We start from the raw sequence: 20,701 nt of genomic DNA, 5'->3' as shown, positions 1-20,701 counted from the left end.
TGGAGAGATGGAGGTGAGAGAGGGGAGGGGAGGGGCAGGGGTTGGGGTCTCTGCAGCATCTGCCTCAGGCTTTGACCTTTTGTCTCTTCCAGCTTCTCATTACTACAAGTACAAGCAGCAGTTCATATTCCCAGGTGAGTCTCTTCCCGAGCCTCTCCCTTTGGGAGGAGATCCTGGCTGGCTCTGCTAGCCCTGGGGATCTAAAGGGTCCTGGCTGTCTGTCCTAGCCCTGGGGATCTAAGGGATACTGTCTGGCTGCCCTAGCCCTGGGGATCCAAGGGGTCCTGGCTGTCCTAGCCCTGGGGATCCAAGGGGTCCTGTTTGGCTGTCCTAGCCCTGGGGATCTAAGGGGTCCTGGCTGTCCTAGCCCTGGCGATCCAAGGGATCCTGGCTGTCCTAGCCCTGGGGATCTAAGGGATACTGTCTGGCTGCCCTAGCCCTGGGGATCCAAGGGGTCCTGGCTGCCCTAGCCCTGGGGATCCAAGGGGTCCTGTTTGGCTGTCCTAGCCCTGGGGATCTAAGGGATCCTGGCTGTCCTAGCCCTGGGGATCCAAGGGGTCCTGGCTGTCCTAGCCCTGGGGATCCAAGGGGTCCTGGCTGTCCTAGCCCTGGCTGTTGCTCTGGGCTGGGGTTTCTGCCCCAGGCACCTGAGCTGACGCAGGGCTGTGGGGACGCTGCAGGTTTGGCTGCCCTGAGTTCTGCCCAGCCGTAGCTAAAGGTGTAAGGGAGGGGACCTGGGGCCAAGGGCAGGGGCTGGGTGGGATTTAATCCTTGTGGCTGCTGCCAGCACTGGAAAGGGCTCCTGCTGCCCCCCAGCTGCCTCTCACTCCACACCTTCCTCCCCAGATGTGGTGCCCGAAACGCCAACCCGAGCCCCGCAGGTGGTCCTGCACCCTGTCAACTCCAACCCCATGTAAGTTCCAGTATCACAGTGTCACCACGGTTGGAAGAGACCTCATAGTGTCCTTCCTGGAGTGAGGGGCTCCAAGCTGAACCTAGGATTTGAGGTGTGGCCACACCAGTGCCCAGTACAGGCACATGATCTCTGCCCTGCTCCTGCTGGCCACACGAATGCTGATCCAGGCCAGGATGCTGGTGGCCTTCTTGGCCACCTGGGCATGCACTTGCTTGTCTTAAACCTCCAGTGGCCACCTGGGCACACACTTGCTTGTCTTAATCCTCCAGTGGCCACCTGGGCATGCACTTGCTTGCCTTAAGCCTCCACTGGCCAACACCCCCAGGGCTTTCTCTGCTGGGCAGCTTTCCAGCCACTCTGCCCCAAACCTGGAGCACTACTGGGGGTGGATGTGGCCAAAGTAAAGGACTCAGCAGATGGCCTTGCGGGGAGCCAGAGCACTGCTGTGGGCCCATGGATCCAGGCTACCCAAGTCCCTTTGCTCTGCCCTGTGCACTTTGGGCTACAAGGAGGAGAGCTGGTTGTGTGTTCCCACATCACCAAATCCAGCCTGGAGCTTCACCACATCCCCAGTTAATGAATGCAGCAATAGGTATTGCTCCTCTGGGGGCACCCAGGGCCACCCCTGCAGCCGTGTGCCTACCCCAGGAAGAGAGCCCCTCACGGGCACCACCTCCACCCTCTTTAGAAGCCTGTGAGCTTTGCTGAGATGACTTCAAAACGTGGTGGAGGGGAAGGGGAGGATGGAGGTGGGTGGGAAGGGGATTGCTCTCTCAGCTTAGCAGCCAGCCTGGTGCTTCTCCTCCTGCACCCTCTTAGCCCTGGTGCAGAGGAATGCTGTGGGAAGCAGGACTGGAGGTGCCCAAGATGGTTTGCAAGCCGGTGCTAACTCAGATCATTCTCCCAACAGCCTGGAAGGAAACCCATTGCTTCAAATTGAAGTGGAGCCCACCTCGGAGGTGAGATGTTCAGGCATGCTCCTGTGCTCCGTGGACCTTCAGTTCCTCTCCACCCCGGGGGCACATTGCACAGGGGCCAGAGATATTTAACACCTGTGCAGTGCAATTACTGCTAATTAAATTAACAGCCAGCCCCAGCCCTGCCCAGGCAGCCGTGTCCACAGCTCAGAAGGGAGCCTCTCAGGGGCTCCACCTCCACCCTCTTTAGAATTCAATGAGCTGTGCTGAGATGACTTAAAAATGTGGTGGAGGGGAGGGGGGGAGAGGAGAAGAGAGGGAGAGGAGGATGTGAGCTGCAGCTTTTCGGGGGGGGTTGGAGGTCCTGGAGAAAGCTTATTCACAGCACGAAGGGAAAATGCAAACCTATGCTGGGCAGGCAGGAGGTAGCAGCCCTCCTGTAGCCCCCTGCAGATCCTGCAAGGCCACTCCAAGGTCTCCTTGAAGCCTTCTCTTCTCCAGGCAGCAGAGCTCCAACTCTCTCAGCCTGTCCTCACAGCAGAGCTGCTGCAGCCCTCTCAGCATCTTGGTGGCCTCCTCTGGACTTCCTCAAAACCAGATTAGAATCACAGAATGAAAGAATCACAGAATCAGTCAGGGTTGGAAGGGACCACAAGGATCAGCCAGTTCCAACCCCCTGCCATGGGCAGGGACACCCTACCCTAGAGCAGGCTGCCAACAGCCTCATCCAGCCTGGCCAGGAGGAGGAGGAAGGAGTCTGAAGTGGCAGAGGGGAGATTGAAACTGGATGTGAGGAAGTTCTTTGCAGTGAGGGTGGTGAGACACTGGCACAGGTTGAGGGTGGGGAGATGCTGGTGCAGATTGAAGGTGGGGAGACACTGGCACAGGTTGAGGGTGATGAGACACTGGCACAGGTTGAGGGTGGTAGGACCCTGGTGCAGGTTGAGGGTAGTAGGACACTGGTGCAGGGTGAGGGTGGTGAGATACTGGCGCAGGTTGAGGGTGGTGAGACACTGGCACAGGTTGAGGGTGGTGAGACACTGGCGCAGGTTGAGAGTGGTGAGACACTGGCACAGGTTGAGGGTGGTAGGACACTTGTGCAGGTTGAGAGTCCTGTGTTCAGTTCTGGGCCCCCCAGTTTAGGAGGGACATTGAGATGCTTGAGTGTGTCCAGAGAAGGGCGACGAGGCTGGGGAGAGGCCTTGAGCACAGCCCTACGAGGAGAGGCTGAGGGAGCTGGGATTGGTTAGCCTGGAGAAGAGGAGGCTCAGGGCAGACCTTATTGCTGTCTACAACTACCTGAGGGGAGGTTGTGGCCAGGAGGAGGTTGCTCTCTTCTCTTGGGTGGCCAGCACCAGAAGGAGAGGACACAGCCTCAGGCTGCTCCAGGGGAGATTTAGGCTGGAGATGAGGAGAAAGTTCTTCCCTGAGAGAGTCATTGGACACTGGAATGGGCTGCCCGGGGAGGTGGTGGAGTCGCCGTCCCTGGAGCTGTTCAAGGCAGGACTGGACGTGGCACTTGGTGCCATGGTCTGGCTTTGAGCTCTGTGCTAAAGGGTTGGACTTGATGATCTGTGAGGTCTCTTCCAACCTTGGTGATACTGGGATACTGTGAGAGTGGTGAGACACTGGCACAGGCTGAAGAACTTCTCCCTTGGCTACACTTTGACTTTTCCCACCCTGTTTGCTTTCCCTCCCCCTCCCCTCCGCCTCTGCCAGAACGAGGAAGGCACGGAGGAGGCTCAGGAGTCGGAGGACGACTTTGAGGAGATGAACCTCTCGCTGCTGTCCACCCGCAACTTCCCGCGCAAGGCCAGCCAGACCAGCATCTTCCTGCAGGAGTGGGACATCCCCTTCGAGCAGCTGGAGATCGGGGAGCTGATCGGCAAGGGCCGCTTCGGGCAGGTGTTCCACGGCCGCTGGCACGGGGAGGTGGCCATCCGCCTCATCGACATCGAGCGCGACAACGAGGACCAGCTCAAGGCCTTCAAGCGGGAGGTGATGGCCTACAGGCAGACCCGCCACGAGAACGTGGTGCTCTTCATGGGCGCCTGCATGAGCCCCCCGCACCTCGCCATCATCACCAGGTGAGCCCCGAGCCGCCTGCCCGCCTGCCCGCCTGCCCGCCTGCCCGCCTGCCCGCGCTCGCCTTCGGGCTGCCAGCGCCTCCCGGGGCTGGGCTTGGGCTGCCAGATGCTGACCTGGGCTGGGCTTGGGCTGCCAGATTCTGACCTGGGCTGGGCTTGGGCTGCCAGATTCTGACCTGGGCTGGGCTTGGGCTGCCAGCTGCTTACCAGGGCTGGGTTTTAGTTTGCCAGGTGTTTACCTGGGCTCGGTTTTGGTTTGCCAGATGCTTACCTGGGCTCAGTTTTGGTTTGCCAGATGCTTACCTGGGCTCAGTTTTAGTTTGCCAGATGCTTACCTGGACTTGGTTTAGTTTGCCAGATGCTCACCTGGGCTGGGTTTCAGCTCCTGCTGCTCTGGCTGTCGCTGTGGAGCATCAGTCCCATCCCAAGTGGGTCCAGGCAGATCTATCTCCTGTGGAAAGTGATCTTGAGACAGCAATGGTCTGAGCCGGGGTCAGGGGTGGTTTGCTTTAACCTGGCTCAAGAGTGGTTTGCCTGAACCAGGGAGGCTCAGGAATGGTTTGCCTGAGCCAGGGTCAGGAATGGTTTGTCTGAACCAGGGTCAGGAATGGTTTGTTTTAACCTGGCTCAAGAGTGGTTGCCTGAACCAGGGAGGGTCAGGAATGGTTTACCTGAGTTGGGGTCAGGAATGGTTTGTCTGAACCAGGGTTGACAATGGCTTGTTTTAACCTGGATCAAGAGTGGTTTGCCTGATTCAGGGAGGGTCAGGAATGGTTTGCCTGCATCAGGGTCAGGAATGGTTTGCCTGAACCAGAGAGAGTCAGGAATGGTTTCCCTAAATTGGAGAGGGTCAGGAATGGTTTGCTTTGACCTGGATCAGGATTGGTTTACTTGAGTCAGGGTCAGGAGTGGTTTGCCTGGGCCGGGGTCAGGCTGCTCAGGTGAGCCTGTTTCATCAGCAGGGCTGGACTGGATGTCCCCCAGTGCTCCCCTCCACCCCATGCTGTGCTGGGATTCCATGATTCTGTGCCAGGCTGGCTCCAACCAGAAGCTGACTCTCCCCACCTGTGAGCTGGGAAAAAAAAACACCCAACCCAGGCTTTTTATTTTGGAGCACAAAAGAGGCACCTGGGAGAAGTCAGCAGCAGTTTCACATCCCCATCCATCAGCTCCTGTCCAAAAGCTTTATGATCAGTCTGCAAACACAGGCATCGATCTGTGCGTCAGAGCTCCCCCCCCAGCCCTCTGCTCCACCCTGCTGCTGCTTCTCCAGCCTGCTCCCGCCCCACGCTCCCCCTTTGCTCAGCTTTTCACTCCTATTCAATATCCAAACCCGGGCAACAGGTTCTGCTTTCTCTCTGCCTGTGCAGGGTTGTCTGTTCTAATGCCTCTTCAGATCAAAGCAGAGAGGTGACACTTCTGACAGGCTGACAAAACAGGGCTAAGTGCTGCAGCAGCTGCTGCATTCACATCACCTTTGGGAGGTGCCCACTGCTGCTTTGCACTTCTCCTCACCTCCACTTGCTCCTTTCTCTTTCTTTTTAAGGTTAAAGTAGAACTTTCTTGGCTGGCCCAAAGTATAACCTGTGCTGTGAGGAGCAGCTGAGGGGGCTGGGGTTGGATGGTCTGGGGAAGAGGAGGCTGAGGGGAGAGCTCAGTGCTCTCTGCAGCCCCCTGAGAGCAGCTGAGGGGGCTGGGGTTGGATGGTCTGGGGAAGAGGAGGCTGAGGGGAGAGCTCAGTGCTCTCTACAGCTCCCTGAAAGGAGGTTGGAGGCAGGTAGGAGTTGATCTCTTCTTCTCCCCTCTCCTCTCCCCTCTCCTCTCCCCTCTCCTCTCCCCTCTCCTCTCCCCTTTCCTCTCCCCACCATGAAAACAAAAAAAGAGCAATTTCCTTGGAGCTGTTCAAGGAAAAAAGCCTCCCTTTGGCTGCTGGCAGGCTGCAAGCAGCTGCCCAGCCCTGGAAGGGGCTTTACCCAGCCCTGCTGGAGGGGGATTATTTATAGCAGGGTTTATTTTTACCCAGCCACGTCCTTACGTTTTCCTTCCTGCTCGTTTGTGGTATTCAAGGATTGCCTCATTTAGCAGCAAGAAATCTCCCCCTGCAATCACCACGGGCCACAGGCACGAGCTGGGTGGGGAAACTGAGGCAGGAGCTGGCTGGTGGTGTCCTGCTTGGGGTTGATGCTCTGATTTCCTCTGCGTTAGCTACTGAGATGGACTGGGGCCAGCACTGCTTAAGGCCTTCATCACTGTCACAGATCACAGAACCAAACAGGCTGGGAGAGAGCTCCAAGCTCAAACAGCCCAACCTAGCACCCAGCCCTGCCCAACCAACCAGCCCATGGCACTGAGTGCCCCAGCCAGGCTTGGCTTCAACACCTCCAGGCACAGCCACTCCAGCACCTCCCTGGGCAGCCCATTCCAATGCCAATCACTCTCTCTGACAACAACTTCCTAACAACATCCAGCCTAGACCTGCCCTGGCACAGCTTGAGGCTGTGTCCCCTTGTTCTGGTGCTGGCTGCCTGGCAGCAGAGCCCAACCCCACCTGGCTACAGCCTCCCTGCAGGCAGCTGCAGACAGCAATGAGCTCTGCCCTGAGCCTCCTCTGCTGCAGGCTGCACACCCCCAGCTCCCTCAGCCTCTCCTCACAGGGCTGTGCTCCAGGCCCCTCCCCAGCCTTGCTGCCCTGCTCTGGGCACCTTCCAGCACCTCAATATCTCTCTTGAACTGAGGAGCCCAGAACTGGACACAAAACTCAAGGTGTGTCCCGAGCAGTGCTGAGCACAGGGGCAGAAGAACCTCCCTTGTCCTGCTGCCCACACTGCTCCTGAGCCAGCCCAGGATGCCATTGGCTCTGCTGCCCACCTGGGCACCCTGCTGCCTCCTGTTAGCTCCTCTCTACCAGCAGCCCTAGGGCCCTCTCTGCCTGGCTGCTCTCAGCCACTCTGGCCCCAGCCTGTAGTGCTGCTTGGGGTTGTTGTGGCCAAAGTGTAGAGCCCTGCACAGTGATCACTACCATTAGTAACAATAAGTTAGTGGCACTCCACGGGAGGGATCTCTTGCCCTGGGCAGCTTCTGTTTTCTCGAGGTAGGAGGATGAGTTGCAGGGGCAGGGAGGGGATTCTGCCCCTCTGCTGTGCTCTGCTGAGCCCCCCCTGCAGTGCTGGGGCAGCTCTGGAGTGCTCAGCACAGCACAGGCAGGGACCTGCTGGAGCAGGACTGAGGAGGTCACAGCAGGGCTGGAAGGGCTGTGCTGGGAGGCCAGGCTGGCAGAGTTGGGGCTGTGCAGCCTGGAGAGGAGAAGGCTCCAGAGAGACCTTCTGGTGGCCTTGCAGCACTGGAAGAGGCTGAGCAGAGAGCTGGGGACAGAGTTTTGAGCAGGATCTGCTGTGGCAGGACAAGGGGGGATGGTTTGGAACTAGAAGAGGGAGATTGAGAGTGGAGAGGAGGGAGAAATGTTTGCCACTGAGGGTGCTGAGAGCCTGGCCCAGGTTGGCAGAGAGGTGGGAGATGCCCCATGGCTGGCACCACTGCAGGTGAGGTTATCTGAGGCTGTGAACAACCTGCTCTAGCTGCAGCTGTCCCTGCTGGCTGCAGGGGGGTTTAGACTGGGTAACCTTGAAAGATCCCTCCCAAGGCAGTCTGTGGGCCTGGAGATGTCTCTCAATGCATCTGTCTGGGTGGGGAAGAAAGGGTAGGAATTCAGCATCTCCTGGTGATGGGAGGTGGTGGCTCCAAGGAGCTCTTCCATCAGAGCTGCTAATAGATTTTCTCTTGGGTAATGAGCAGTGGGGATGGTTAACATTCATCTTGATTAGTCTTGAGCAGGAGAGAAGGTTGAGCCTTGGTGCTTCCAGTGCTGCATAATGGATAGCAGCAGAGGCAGCAGAGTCCTCAGCCTGCAGGAAACCAAGGAGGGGAAATGCCCATTTTGGGGATGGAAACAGGCAAATGCTGATCACAGAATGGGTTAGGTTGGAAGGGACCTCAAGGAGCATCCAGTTCCAACCCCCTGCAATAGGCAGGGACACCTCCCACTAGAACAGGACACTCAAGGTCTCATCCAACCTGGTCCTGAGCATCTCCAGGGAGGTTGAGGAGCACAGAAGCACCCAACGTGATCAAAGATCACGTTGGGTGCTTCTGTGCTCCTCAACCTCCCTGAGCAAACCTGTGCCAGGATCTCACCACTCTCACTGGGACAAGTTTCTCCCTGCTCTCCAGTCTCAGTCAGTTCACTGTTCCTCATCCTATCACTCCAAGCCCCTATCAAAAGTCCCTTCCCAGCTCTCCTGCATCCCCTTCAGGTAGCTGCTCTAAGGTCTCCCTTGGAGCCTTCTCTTCTCCAGGCTGAGCAGGCACAACTCTCCCAGCCTGTCCCCATAGGGGAGGTTCTTCTGCTCTCTGCTCCTCTTCATGGCCTCCTCTGCACCCTCTCCAGCAGCTCCAGGTCCTTCTTGTGCTGGGTTTCCAGAGCTGGGGGCAGTGCTGCAGGTGAGGTCTGAGCAGAGCAGAGGGGCAGACTCCCCTCCCTGTGCTGCTGCTCTCCTGCTCTGGCTGCAGCCAGCACACAGCTGCCTGCTGGGCTGCCAGTGCCCAGTGCTGCCTGCTGGGGAGTTTGGCACCAACTGGCACCCCCAAAGCCCTCTCCAGGCTGCTTGAGATTGCCCTGACCCAGGTGCAGGACCTTGCACCTTGCTGAACTTCATGAGCTCAGCTTGGGCTCACCTCTCAAGTCCCTCTGGATGGCTCCTCAGAGGGAATCCTTTCCCATCCCCAGGCTCCATTCCCTGCAGGCACAGGGGAGGCCTGGGCAGAGCTCAGTGTGAACACATTCCCAAGGCTCTCCCCATGCCAGGTCTCCTGACATTTACAGTGCAGAGGATTTGAGGCTTGTAAACCTGAATGCTCAGGGAGATGGAGGGGGAGAGTGGATATTTAACGTGGTTTGAAGGATGGGGCAGGGCTGTAAACCATCAGCTGAAGGCAAAAAGGGACTTGGGCTGCTTGGTTTTTCCTTCCTGGATGCCAGGCCAGGCTGCACAAGGCTCTGTCTGGTGCTTGCAGCTGCTCTGGGTCTCTCTCCAGGGAGCCAGGGTGATTTCTGGGGGGGCTTTAATGAGCAATTAATTGTCTTTTATAGAACCTGGGACACAGAATCCCTTTGCTTGGAAGAGATCTTTCAGATCATCAGGTCCAGCTGCTCCTCCAGGTCACCACTGCTCCATGTCCCTCAGCACCACATCTGCACAGCTTTTAAATCCCTTCAGGGATGTGGACTCCAGCACTGCCCTGGGCAGCCTGCTCCAGGCCTTGACACCCCTTTGGGGGGAAGAAATTGTTCCTCATGGGCAACCTAAACCTCCCCTGGGGCAGCTTGAGGCCATCTGCTCTTGTTCTTTGGGAAAAGAGACCAACCCCACTTGGCTCCAGGCTCATCTGAGGGAGTTGCAGAGAGTCAGAAGCTCTCCTCCAAGCCTCCTTTCCAGCCTGGGCAACTCAGTTCCCTTGGTTGCTTCTGCCCAAGCCCTGCTCTCCAGACCCTGCTCTCCAGACCCTTCAGCACCTTTGTTGCCTGCTCCAGCACCACAATGTCTTTCTTCTAGTTAAAAGCCCTCCCTGCAAGCCAGTGATTACAAACTGCACCCTTTCAGTCTTCTCTCCTGCCCTGGAAAGGTCAATAGGAGCTCTAAATCCTCCCTCAAGGAGAGAGAAACTGAGGCATGGAGCTGGTGCTCTGTTTTCCTCTGTGCCAAGCTAGAGCCTCAGACCTCCTCCCAAGCAAGCAGTGAGAGGATGAGAGGAAATGGACTTCAGGGGAGGGTTAGGTTGGAGAGGAGGAAGAGTGGTCAGACATTGGCCCAGGCTGCCCAGGGAGGTGGTGGAGGTCACCATCCCTGGAGGTGCTCAGGAAGCTGCAGCTGTGGTGCCTCAGGAGTGAGTTTAGTGGTGATGGTGGCTGGGTCATGGTTGGACTCGATGCTCTTGGAGCCCTTTTCCTCCAGCCCTGATGATTCTGTGATGCTCTCATTTGGTGATCCTGCTTTTTCCCAAGCTGCCTTTCAGCTCTGGCCCTTCCCTCCCCAACTTGTGGGGGTGTATTTCGGGTGGGGAAGCCACAAAGGTCCTTCCTCCCAGCCCCTTGCTCCATCGCTGGCTCTTGGAGCCTGTAGCATCACCTCCTGCCCTGCCTCTGGGTTGTTTTCCCTCCTCTGACTTTTCCCTCCTCTGCCTTCCTCCTTCTCTTGGCAGTTAAATAATGGAGCTTGTAGATCATATAATAAATAGGTATTGACCTCCTGCCACGGGCTGGATCAGAATGGATTGGCCTGTGGGAATCAGCTCCCTCCTGGTCGATAAGAGGCCATCAGGCTGCAGAAACCTTGATAATGACTGACAACAGCAAAGTCAATATGGGTATTAATACATACATTAGAGGGGGATGGATCTGCCTCCTGCAGACAGCCTGGCTCTGGGCAGCTGCTGGAGTAGGGCAGGTGGGGAGGAGACCAAAACCTTCTGAGTGAAGAGGATGGCAGGGATGGGGAGAGGCAGCTTGAGCTCTGCCAGGGCTTGGACAGGAGGAAGTCTTCATTCCCCCAAAGTGGGGTTGGTGGAGGCCATCCCTGGAATCCTGGGGTCAGCTTTGGGGCCCTTACTCCAGGAAGGACACCAAAGGGCTGGAGCAGGTCCAGAGAAGGGCAACACTGCTGGGGAAAGGGTCTGGAGAAACAGGGCTGGGGTGAAGCAGCTGAGGGAACCTGAGTGTTCAGCCTGGAGAGAAGGAGGTTCTGGGGAGAGCCTGGTACAGGTGATCCTGCTCTGGCAGGGGGTTGGACCAGGTGATCTTTTGAGGTCCCTTCCAGCCCCTGACAGTCTATGAGTATGATTTTGGCTCTCTACAGCTCCCTCAAGGGAGGTAGGAGTCAGGTGTGTGTGTGGGGTTGGTCTCTTCTCCCAAGGAACAAGCCACAGGACAAGAGGAAATGGCTTCAGGTTGCCCCAGGGGAAGATTAGGTTGGACTTGAGGAACAATTTCTTGGCTGAAAGAGTTGTCAAGGCCTGGCCCAGGCTGCCCAGGGCAGTGCTGATGGAGTCCCCATCCACAGAGGGCTTTCAAAGCCCTGGAGATGTGGTACTGAGGGCCATGGTTTGGGGGTGCCCTGGCAGTGCTGGCTTAAAGGTTGGACCTCATGATCTTAAAGGTCTTCCTCTGCCCAGAGGACTCAGTGATTCTACCAAACCCAAGCTGGCAGCTGAGCAGCAGCCTGAGCTTTGCCACTGCAGCATCAAAGCCCTGCTGGTGGCCGTTGCTTAGCTCTGCTCCCCTGGCAGGGGCTGCTGGGGGCACAAGTTCTGCTTTGTGGTGCTGAAGTGTCTCAAAGCATTTCTGTTTGGCCCTGGCTTGCTGGGGAAGGCACTTTGCTCCCAGCAGCACCAGCTGCCCAGGCACTTCCCTGGAGGGAGAGGCTGGAAGTGGCTGTTGGGGGGCAGGCTGCGGGTAAGTGCCCTGCTGAGAGATGGTCCCACCGAGGCTATGGTTGCTTCTGCAGCTCTTCCCTTCTCTCCTGGGTGACATCTCAGCACCATTCACAGTGCTTTACTTATTATTTTGGGGGGGGTGGAAAGGAGAATTCTCAGTGGCTCTGTGTGGCCAGCCAGGATTGTGAGCTGGGGGACCTTAGACTGGCATGGTTTGAGAGGAGGCTGGATACCTGTGCCCAGGCAGTGCTGTGCCTGGCACAGCCTGGGGCAGAGGCTCTGCTGAGCACAGCTGCCAGTTTGAGCCTCTCCCAGCCAGCAGAGCAGAAGCCTCAGGGTTGCATTCCTCTGCTCTCCACCGCAGCGTCCTCCCTCGGCTCTGCCTCCTGCACAGGGTCACAGACTCACAGCCTGGGCTGGCTCGGGAGGGACCTTTCCAGCTCATCCCATCCAACCTCCCCTGCAGCCAGCAGGGACATCCCCAACTAGAGCCTCACAGCCACAAACAACCTGACCTGGGATGGTGCCAGCCATGGGACATCTCCCACCCCTCTGGGCACCCAGGCTCTCAGCACCCTCAGTGGCAAACATTTCTCCCTCCTCTCCACTCTCAATCTCCCTCTTCTAGTTCCAAACCATCCCCCCTTGTCCTGCCACAGCAGATCCTGCTCAAAACTCTGTCCCCAGCTCTCTGCTCAGCCTCTTCCAGAGCTGCAAGGCCACCAGAAGGTCTCCCTGGAGCCTTCTCCTCTCCAGGCTGCACAGCCCCAACTCTGCCAGCCTGGCCTCCCAGCACAGCCCTTCCAGCACTGCTGTGGCCTCCTTTGCCCTGCTCCAGCAGGTCCCTGTCTGTGCTGAGCACTCCAGAGCTGCCCCAGCACTGCAGGGGGGGCTCAGCAGAGCACAGCAGAGGGGCAGAATCCCCTCCCTGCCCCTGCAACTCATCCTCCTACCTCGAGAAAGCAGAAGCTGCCCAGGGCAAGAGATCCCTCCCGTGGCAGTGCCATTAACTTATTGGTAGTGATCACTGTTCCAGGGCAGTGTTGGGTTTTCTCCACAGCAGCTGCCTTGCCTCCAACCTCTTGCAGCTTTCCCTCTCCCCAGAAGCAGGCTGCTGGTGGCAATTTCTCTTTCCTTCCTGTAGTTCAGAATAGCAGGAGGATGGTGCCATATAGAATACATTAAGTTCCTTCAAAGGCAGGGGGAAGTCAAAGCTCCTTCACCCAGCCTCATGCCCCCCAGCCAGCCCTCCCAGAGCCCTCTCCAGAGGCAGCAAGAGGCCAGCCCAAGCACCAAGGGGTTTTGAATGCCTTGTTTGCAGCCAGGGCTTTAGCTAAGGTGCTGGGGGCTGAGGCTGCTCTGCAGTCACCTTTCTCTTAGCTCTTTTCCCTGTGTCTCTCACCATGCTCCCTGAGCTGCTTGCCCACAGATCAACAGGGCCAGCAAGTAATGAGCTTCCTGGGGTCTGGAATGTCTCACCTTGGGGTGTTGAAGGGATCCCAGCTAACTGAATGAGTGTTTGTGGAGATGCTCAGGCAGAGGGAAGAACCAGTAAGGAACAACCTGGCAGCCTGTGAGCAGCTACAGCTCTGAACTGATTCATGCTCCTGTGCCAGGCTGAGGTCTTTGATCCTACAGAGGTGCTGGGCATCGATGGAGAGGTGATAGAAGTGGTTCTCCTGCCTCTCTGCTCTGTCTTAGCCAGAGGTTTCTGGTCCACTTCTGGGCTCTCCAGCTCAAGATGAACAAGGAGCTGCTGGAAGAGTCCAGTGGAGGCTATGAAGATGCTGAGAAGTGAGGAGCAGCTCTGTGAGGAGCAAAGGCTGAGAGCCTGCAGAAGAGCAGCTCCAGAGGGCAGCTGAGCAGTGCTCAGCAAGAGATGAAGGGTGGGGGCAAGAGTCTGGGTCCAAACTGTTGTCAGTGGTGCCCAGGGTCAGTGGGCACAAAGTGGAACCCAGCAGGTTCCATGTGAAGAGGAGGAGAAAGTTGTTTGGTGTGAGGGTGCTGGAGGCCTGGGGCAGGCTGCCCAGAGAGGCTGTGGAGTCTCCTTGTCTGGAGAGCTTCCAGCCCCCCCCAGGCACTGTGCTGCTGTGCAAGCTGCTGTGGGTGCCCTGCTTGAGCAGGGGCTTGGGCTGGCTGATCCCCAGGGCTCCCTTCCATCCCCCAGCAGTCTGTGTTGTGGAGTGACACCCATCAGGAGCCAGAAGATGGCCATCAGCTTAGAGATGATGACCACCAGCACTGTGAGGAAGAAGGGGGGGGGGAACCCCAATGGGAGGGGGGTGGAGGAGGCATTGGATGGGAGCAAACATCCAGAGGCAGTGCTGCAGCTTCTCCTCACTCTTGCTTCCCAAACTGTTCCCCTGCAAGTCACTTTGGCTCTCCTCCCGTGGCTGATGTCTTCAGCCCACGCTGGTGGAATGCAGAGTGTTTATAAAGCAATTTGGGATTTGGCTTGCTTGGCTGAGCACTTCAGAAACTCATTTTGAGTAGACACTTGCGTCTGCAGCAGGGCTGGGGACTGGCCTGGGGCTGAGCAGGGCTACGAGCTGAGGCTGTGCCGTGGCTGGAGAGGGGCTGCTGAGTGCTGGGCACCCCCTAGGAGGAGCTCTGCATCTCCCCGGGCTGCTTGGTCAGCTTGTCCCTGCTGAGACCTGGGGAAGGAATCTTTAGAAGGGTGGCAGGACAAGGGGCAGTGGCTTGGGACTGCAGCAGGGGAGGTTCAGGTTGGGCATCAGGAGGAAGTTCTGCCCAGTGAGGGTGGTGAGACACTGGCACAGGCTGCCCAGGGATGTGGCTGAGGCTCCATCCCTGCAGACCTTCCAGCTCAGCGTTGCTGTGGCCCTGGGCAGCCTGCTCTGGTTGGAGGTGTCCCTGCTGGGTGCAGGGGGCTGGACAAGTTGCCCTTTGATGCAGTCTGTGAGTCTGTGACCTGGCTCATGTCACCAAAAGGGTTGCCAAGGCTTGGAACAGGCTGCCCAGAGGGCAGTGGTAGAACCCTGATGCCTGGAGGGGTTTCAGAGCTGTGTAGAGGTGGTGCTGAGGGTCATGGCTTAGTGGTGACCTCTGGCACTGCTGGCTTAGACATTTGGGCTCCACAATCTTAGAGGTCTCTTCCAACCAAACCAGCTCTAGGATTTGATGACTCCTGCCCTGCTGCTGGCTGGGATGGGCAGGTGTAGAGGACAAGAGTGATATGGATGTGCTGGAGAGTGCCCAGAGGAGGGCCATGAGGATGATCAGAGGGCTGGAGCATCTCTGCTGTGAGGAGAGACTGAGGGAGTTGGGGCTGTGCAGGCTGGAAAGGAGAAGGCTCCCAGGTGACCTTATTGTGGCCTTTCAGGATCTCAAGAGGGCTACAAGAAAACTGGGGAGGGACTTTTTAGGCTGCCAGGTAGAGATAGGACTGGGGGGAGTGGAACAAAGCTGGAAATGGAGAGATCCAGACTGGATGTTAGGAAGAAGTTCTTCAGTATGAGGGTGGTGAAAGCCTGGAAGGAATTGCCCAGGGGGGTGGTGGAAGCCTCATCCCTGGAGGTGTTTAAGGCCAGGCTGGCTGAGGCTGTGGCCAGCCTGATCTAATCACAGAATCAAGCAGGTTGGAAGAGAGCTCCAAGTTCAAACAGCCCAACCTAGCACCCAGCCCTATCCAACCAACCAGACCATGGCACTAAGTGCCCCAGCCAGGCTTGGCTTCAACACCTCCAGCCACAGCCACTCCACCACCTCCCTGGGCAGCCCATTCCAATGCCAATCACTCTCTCTGCCAACAACTTCCTCCTCACATCCAGCCTGAACCTGCCCTGGCACAACTTGAGGCTGTGTCCCCTTCTTCTGCTGCTGGCTGCCTGGCAGCAGAGCCCAACCCCACCTGGCTACAGCCTCCCTGCAGGCAGCTGCAGGCAGCAATCAGCTCTGCCCTGAGCCTCCTCTGCTGCAGGCTGCACCCCCCCAGCTCCCTCAGCCTCTCCTCACAGGGCTGTGCTCCAGGCCCCTCCCCAGCCTTGCTGCCCTGCTCTGGGCACCTTCCAGCACCTCAGCATCTCTCTGCAATGGAGGAGCCCAGAACTGGACACAGCACTGAAGGTGTGCCCTGAGCAGTGCCAGTGTGAGGTGTCCCTGCCCATAGCAGGGGGGTTGGAGCTGGCTGAGCCTCCTGGTCCCTTCCACCCCCCCTGGCTCTATGGTTCTGTGCGTGGCTCCCAAGGTGGCAGTGCAGCGGTGAGTGGGGCAGGCTCTGTCTGAAGATGCCAATCACCTGCCTTTGTCCCTGCTTGCAAGCGTGGGTGGGCTCTGGCCTGGAGCTCGGCTGGCACCTCAATGGCAGGGCTGGGAGCAGACCTCTTGAAGAGGCAAGGCAGAAGCTGCTCTGCCTGCCCCGGGGGCGCTGCGCTTTGTGCCCGCCCCAATGGGGAGCGATTGCTGAGGCGGGCGGGGAGCGAGGGGGAGCGAAGCTGCTCTGCTCTGCCGTGAAAAGGTTGTGCAGGTGGTGGCTGAATGGGCTCAGGTGCTGCATAAAAGGTATCAGCCAGGCTTTGTCTGGCTGCTGGCAGCTCCTTATCCAGCGAGGAAGCGCTGACAGGCAGCGGTGCGGGGCGGGGGTCGCTGGCTGAATGCGCCCGGAGGAGTCATTCAGCAAGGGGGAGGAGAGAGGCACCTGGGCTGCCTCCATGGCTCTGCTCAGGCCTCTGGAGCAGTGCTGAAGGTCTCATGGCCCTGCTGCTATGCCATGTGCCGCTGTAACCACCCTGGGGCCGAGTGGTGGCTGCTCCCCTCATGCCAGGGTGCACCTCGGGTTCCTTTGCTGCCTCCTTTCGAGTGTTGTCTCTTCATCCACCAAGTGCTGAGATGGGAAACTCATCCTTAAGGAGCTGCAGGCTCTGCTGCCAGGGTGCTCTCTGCAGTTCAGACAGGCAGGAAGGTGAGGATTTGTCTCCACAAGAGCCTTTTCCAGAGCCCTCATGCCAGGGTGCACCTTGGGTTCCTTTGCTGCCTCCTTTTGAGTGTTGTCTCTTCATCCACCAAGTGCTGAGATGGGAAACTCATCCTTAAGGAGCTGCAGGCTCTGCTGCCAGGGTGCTCTCTGCAGTTCAGGCAGGCAGGTGAGGATTTGTCTCCACAAGAGCTGATCTGAGCTCTGCTCAGGCCCTAACTAAGCTCCCTTCCAGCTCTGATCTCCTCAGAGCATTTGCAGTGGTGAGTCAGGGCTAGCACAGACCATGAGCAGCTTTCTGTCATGGTTACCTCTGGGAGGGGGGGAGGGGAAGAAGTGTTGGCTGGAGGAGCTTCTAAGTGCACAGGCAGGTGAGAGGAGGTGGCAGAAAGCCCTTTGCATCTCAGAGCCTACAGCTTGATGGGGTTGTTTGGGCACAGTAATGCCCAAAGCCTTCCAACACTTGGGAGGGAATTGATAGGTTGATAGAATGGGTTGGGTTGGAAGGGACCTTAAAGATCATCTGTGGGAAGGGAATTCTGAGGTTGGTAGAATGGGTGAGGTTGGAAGGGACCTCAAGGATAAGCCAGTTCCAACCTCCCTGCCATGGGCAGAGACACCTCCCACTAGAAATAGGTTGTTCAAGGCCTCATCCAGCTTGATCCTGAACACCTCCAGGGAGGTTGTGGAGCACAGAATCACCCAATGTGATCTTTGATCACATTGGGTGATTCTGTGCTCCACAACCTCCCTGGGAAACCTGTGCCAGGCTCTCACCACCCTCAACCTGTGCCAGGCTCTCACCACCCTCACTTCTTCCTATCATCCACTTTGAATCTCCCCTCTGCCACTTCAAACCCATTCCTCCTTCACCTGTCCTTACAAGCCCTTATCAACAGTCCCTCCCCATCCCTCCTGTACCCCCTTTTTAGCCCCAGGAAGGCTGCTCTAAGGTCTCCCTGAAGCTCAGCAGCTCCAGCTCCCACATCCATCATTATTTTGCACCCTTTAAGCCTTTGCTGCAAAACCCAAACAGTTTGGGCTGGTTTTTTTTTTGTTCCCCCCCAACCACTCATTTCCAAGTAGGATTTTGAGTGCTTTAGATCCTAATCTTCAGACAACTTCATCCTTGACTGCAGCCCAACTCTTGCAGAGGCTGGGAAGTGGCTGCTGGGTGAGCTGGAGGAGGATCTTGTTCATCAGTGAGTGTGTGTAGGGTTTGGAGCCCAGCTGGTGAGCTCAGGGACGTGCTGAGACACCCAAGCACATTAAAACCCAGCACTCAGGAGGCAGTTGCACGGCCAGGAAGGTGCCTTAAAGTGCCCACCCCAGCTGGTTGGCATCTGGGCAAGGGCATGGGCAACAAAGTGCTTTGAAGGATGCTCTTGGCCATCCAAAAGCCCTGAGGGATGGGACTGGGATTGGTTCTGTCTCACTGCTTGGCTCAGAGGTTGTGCTCTCTGCCCAGGCAGCTTTTGGCTCAGGAGCAGGAGGGGTCCTTTGTGTCTGTGAGCTTCTGAAGAAGCTGAGAATCCCAGAGTGGTTTGGGCTGGAGGGGCCTCTCTAGGGGACCTTCTAGGGGGTCTTTCTAGGGGACCTTTCTAAGTGGTCTCTCTAGGGGACCTTCTAGGGACCCTTTTAGGGGACCTCTCTAGGGGACCTTCTAGAGGGTCTTTCTAGAGGACCTTCTAGGGCATCCTCTAGGGGGTCTTTCTAGGAGACCTTTCTAAGTGGTCTCTCTAGGGGACCTCTCTAGGGGACCTTCTAGGGAGTCTTTCTTGGGGGGAGACCTTTCTAGGAGACCTTTTAGGGGGCCTTTCTAAGTGACCTTCTAGGGGATTTTCTAGGGGACCTTCTAGGGACCTAAAATCAACCAGGTTGGAAGTGACCCCTCCCTGGAGGTGTTCAGGGCCAGGCTGGATGAAGCCTTGAACAAGCTGGGCTGGTGGAAGGTGTCCCTGCCCATGGCAGGGCCTGGAATTTGATGATGTTTAAGGTCCCTTCCAACCCAAACCACTCTGAATCTAGGAACCTACTCTCTTAGAATCATAGAATCAACCAGGTTGGAAGAGACCTCTCCCTGGAGGTGTTCAGGGCCAGGTTGGATGAAGCCTTGAGCAGCCTGGGCTAGTGGGAAGTGCCCCTGTCAGGACACTGAGGGTGCTGAGAGCCTGGTCCAGCTTGCCCAGAGAGGTGGGAGATGTCCCATGGCTGGCACCATCCCAGGTGTGGCTGTGAGGCTCTAGTTGGGCATGTCCCTGCTGGCTGCAGGGGGAGGTTGGACAGGATGAGCTGGAAAGGTCCCTCCCGAGCCAGCCCAGGCTGTGAGTCTATGACCCTGTGCAGGAGGCAGAGCCGAGGGAGGACGCTGGGGTGGAGAGCAGAGGAATGCAACCCTGAGGCTTCTGCTCTGCTGGCTGGGAGAGGCTCCAACTGGCAGCTGTGCTCAGCAGAGCCTCTGCCCCAGGCTGTGCCAGGCACAGGTACCCAGCTCCACCTTGCCAGAGCTGCCTGTGATCAGTGTGGGTGGCTCTAGACCTCCCCCCCCAAAAAAAAACCCAAAACCATCTCCCCCTTATGTTTTTTTTTGGGGGGGTGGGCAGAGTGGAGGCAGCCTCCACCCACAGACTCCACTGTGATTGTCAAATGGCAATATAGTTTTAATTGGTTTAGATGCTCTCCCCCCCCTCCCCTCCCCTGTTCCCCCCCCCCTCCTCTATCCCCCTCCAGCTGCCTTTGGCAATTAAGTCTCTGTAAATAGATTTTACTGTAATTGGCACGAGAAGGAAAATTGGAGGACATTGTACAGTGTGTTGGGCTGGATGAGGTTTTTATCACCCCCCCCTTCCCCCTCCCTGCCTTTCCACTTTTGATTCATTACATCTGTGAGCTTTGTATCCTCTGTGGGGAGGGGGGGGACACACACAGGACCCACAGCCCCTTCTCCATCATGGAAAGGAGAACAAATAAGGAGACTGGAGAAAGAAAGAGGTCCAAGTGCTGTGCTGTCTCCTGGGACACAGGGAAGAGCCAGGGAAAACCAGCCCAGGGCACTCCTGATGGGGCTCAGCAGGAGCTGCTGGGGAGAGCACCCATGCTGAAGGTCTCAACTTGCCTTCAGAGGTAGCCAAAGCTCTCATGGTTACTTTCAGCTCCCATGCTGAAGGTCCCAAGCTGCTTTCAGAGGTAGCCAAAGCTCTCATGGTTACTTTCAGCTCCCATGCTGAAGGTCCCAAGCTGCCTTCAGAGGTAGCCAAAGCTCTCATGGTTACTTCCAGCTCCCATGCTGAAGGTCCCAAGCTGCCTTCAGAGGTAGCCAAAGCTCTCATGGTTACTTCCAGCTCCCATGCTGAAGGTCCCAAGCTGCCTTCAGAGGTAGCCAAAGCTCCTGTGGTTACTTCCAGCTCCCATGCTGAAGGTCCCAAGCTGCCTTCAGAGGTAGCCAAAGCTCTCATGGTTACTTCCAGCTCCCATGCTGAAGGTCCCAAGCTGCCTTCTGAGGCAGCCAAAGCTCCTGTGGTTGTTTCCAGCCCCCTGCATGGCTTGGGGATGCTTCTTGGTGGGGGCTGCTTTGTAGACCTTGTTTTTATCTTCTCCCTTCTCTGTTCTTCCAGCCTGTGCAAGGGAAGGACTCTCTACTCCGTGGTGAGAGATGCCAAAATCGTCCTGGATGTCAACAAGACGAGGCAGATAGCACAGGAGATCGTGAAGGTATGCTCCACCTGTGCCCCATCCAGCACATCTGAGGATTCATTTCTGCCATGCCTTGGAGAATTGCCCCTCCTGGGCTCTCTTCCTGGGTGGGTGCAGCTCCAAGCACAGCTCCAGGCTGGGTGGGGAATGGCTGAGAGCAGCCCTGAGGAACAGGACCTTGAGGTCTGGGGCAATACAAAGCTCCACATGAGCCTGCAGTGTGAGTGCAGCCCAGACACAACCCTGTGCTGGGCTGCAGCCAGAGCAGTGTGGGCACAGGGCAAGGGAGGGGATTCTGCCCCTTGGCTCTGCTCTCCTCACACCCCACCTGCAGGCCTGGGGGCAGTTCTGCAGCCCCCAGCACAAGCAGCACATGGAAGTGTTGGAGCCAGTGCAGAGGAGGCCACAAAGGTGCTGAGAGGGCTGCAGCAGCTCTGCTCTGAGCACAGGCTGAGAGAGCTGGGGCTGTGCAGGCTGGAGAAGAGGAGGCTTGGAGGAGAGCTTGGAGTGGCCTTGCAGGACCTGAAGGGGGCTGCAGGAGGGCTGGGGAGGGACTATTGGGAAGGTCTGGTGAGGGCAGGAGGAAGAGGAATGGGTTTGAAGTGGCAGAGGGGAGATTGAGAGTGGATGTTAGGAAGAAGTTGTTTGCAGTGAGGGTGGTGAGAGACTG

The 20,701-nt window shown here is 57.4% G+C and overlaps 1 protein-coding gene across 4 annotated transcripts in view; it reads left to right on the top strand.

Moving 5' to 3' along the window:
- Nucleotides 1-20,701, top strand: part of KSR2 (kinase suppressor of ras 2) — a 91,235-nt gene that overhangs the window by 50,731 nt on the left and 19,803 nt on the right. For all 4 annotated transcript variants that reach the window (XM_064168358.1, XM_064168357.1, XM_064168360.1 and 1 more), the window contains 5 exons: nt 93-134; nt 847-913; nt 1,827-1,875; nt 3,553-3,920; nt 19,953-20,049. In XM_064168358.1, coding sequence (XP_064024428.1) covers nt 93-134; nt 847-913; nt 1,827-1,875; nt 3,553-3,920; nt 19,953-20,049 — 623 coding nt within the window. The remainder of the gene's footprint in view (nt 1-92; nt 135-846; nt 914-1,826; nt 1,876-3,552; nt 3,921-19,952; nt 20,050-20,701) is intronic.

Source organism: Pogoniulus pusillus, chromosome 30, assembly GCF_015220805.1.
Source record: "Pogoniulus pusillus isolate bPogPus1 chromosome 30, bPogPus1.pri, whole genome shotgun sequence".
NCBI lineage: Eukaryota > Metazoa > Chordata > Aves > Piciformes > Lybiidae > Pogoniulus > Pogoniulus pusillus.
The sequence above is the reverse complement of the archived record's forward strand: the minus strand, read 5'-3'. Positions and strand labels throughout refer to the sequence as shown.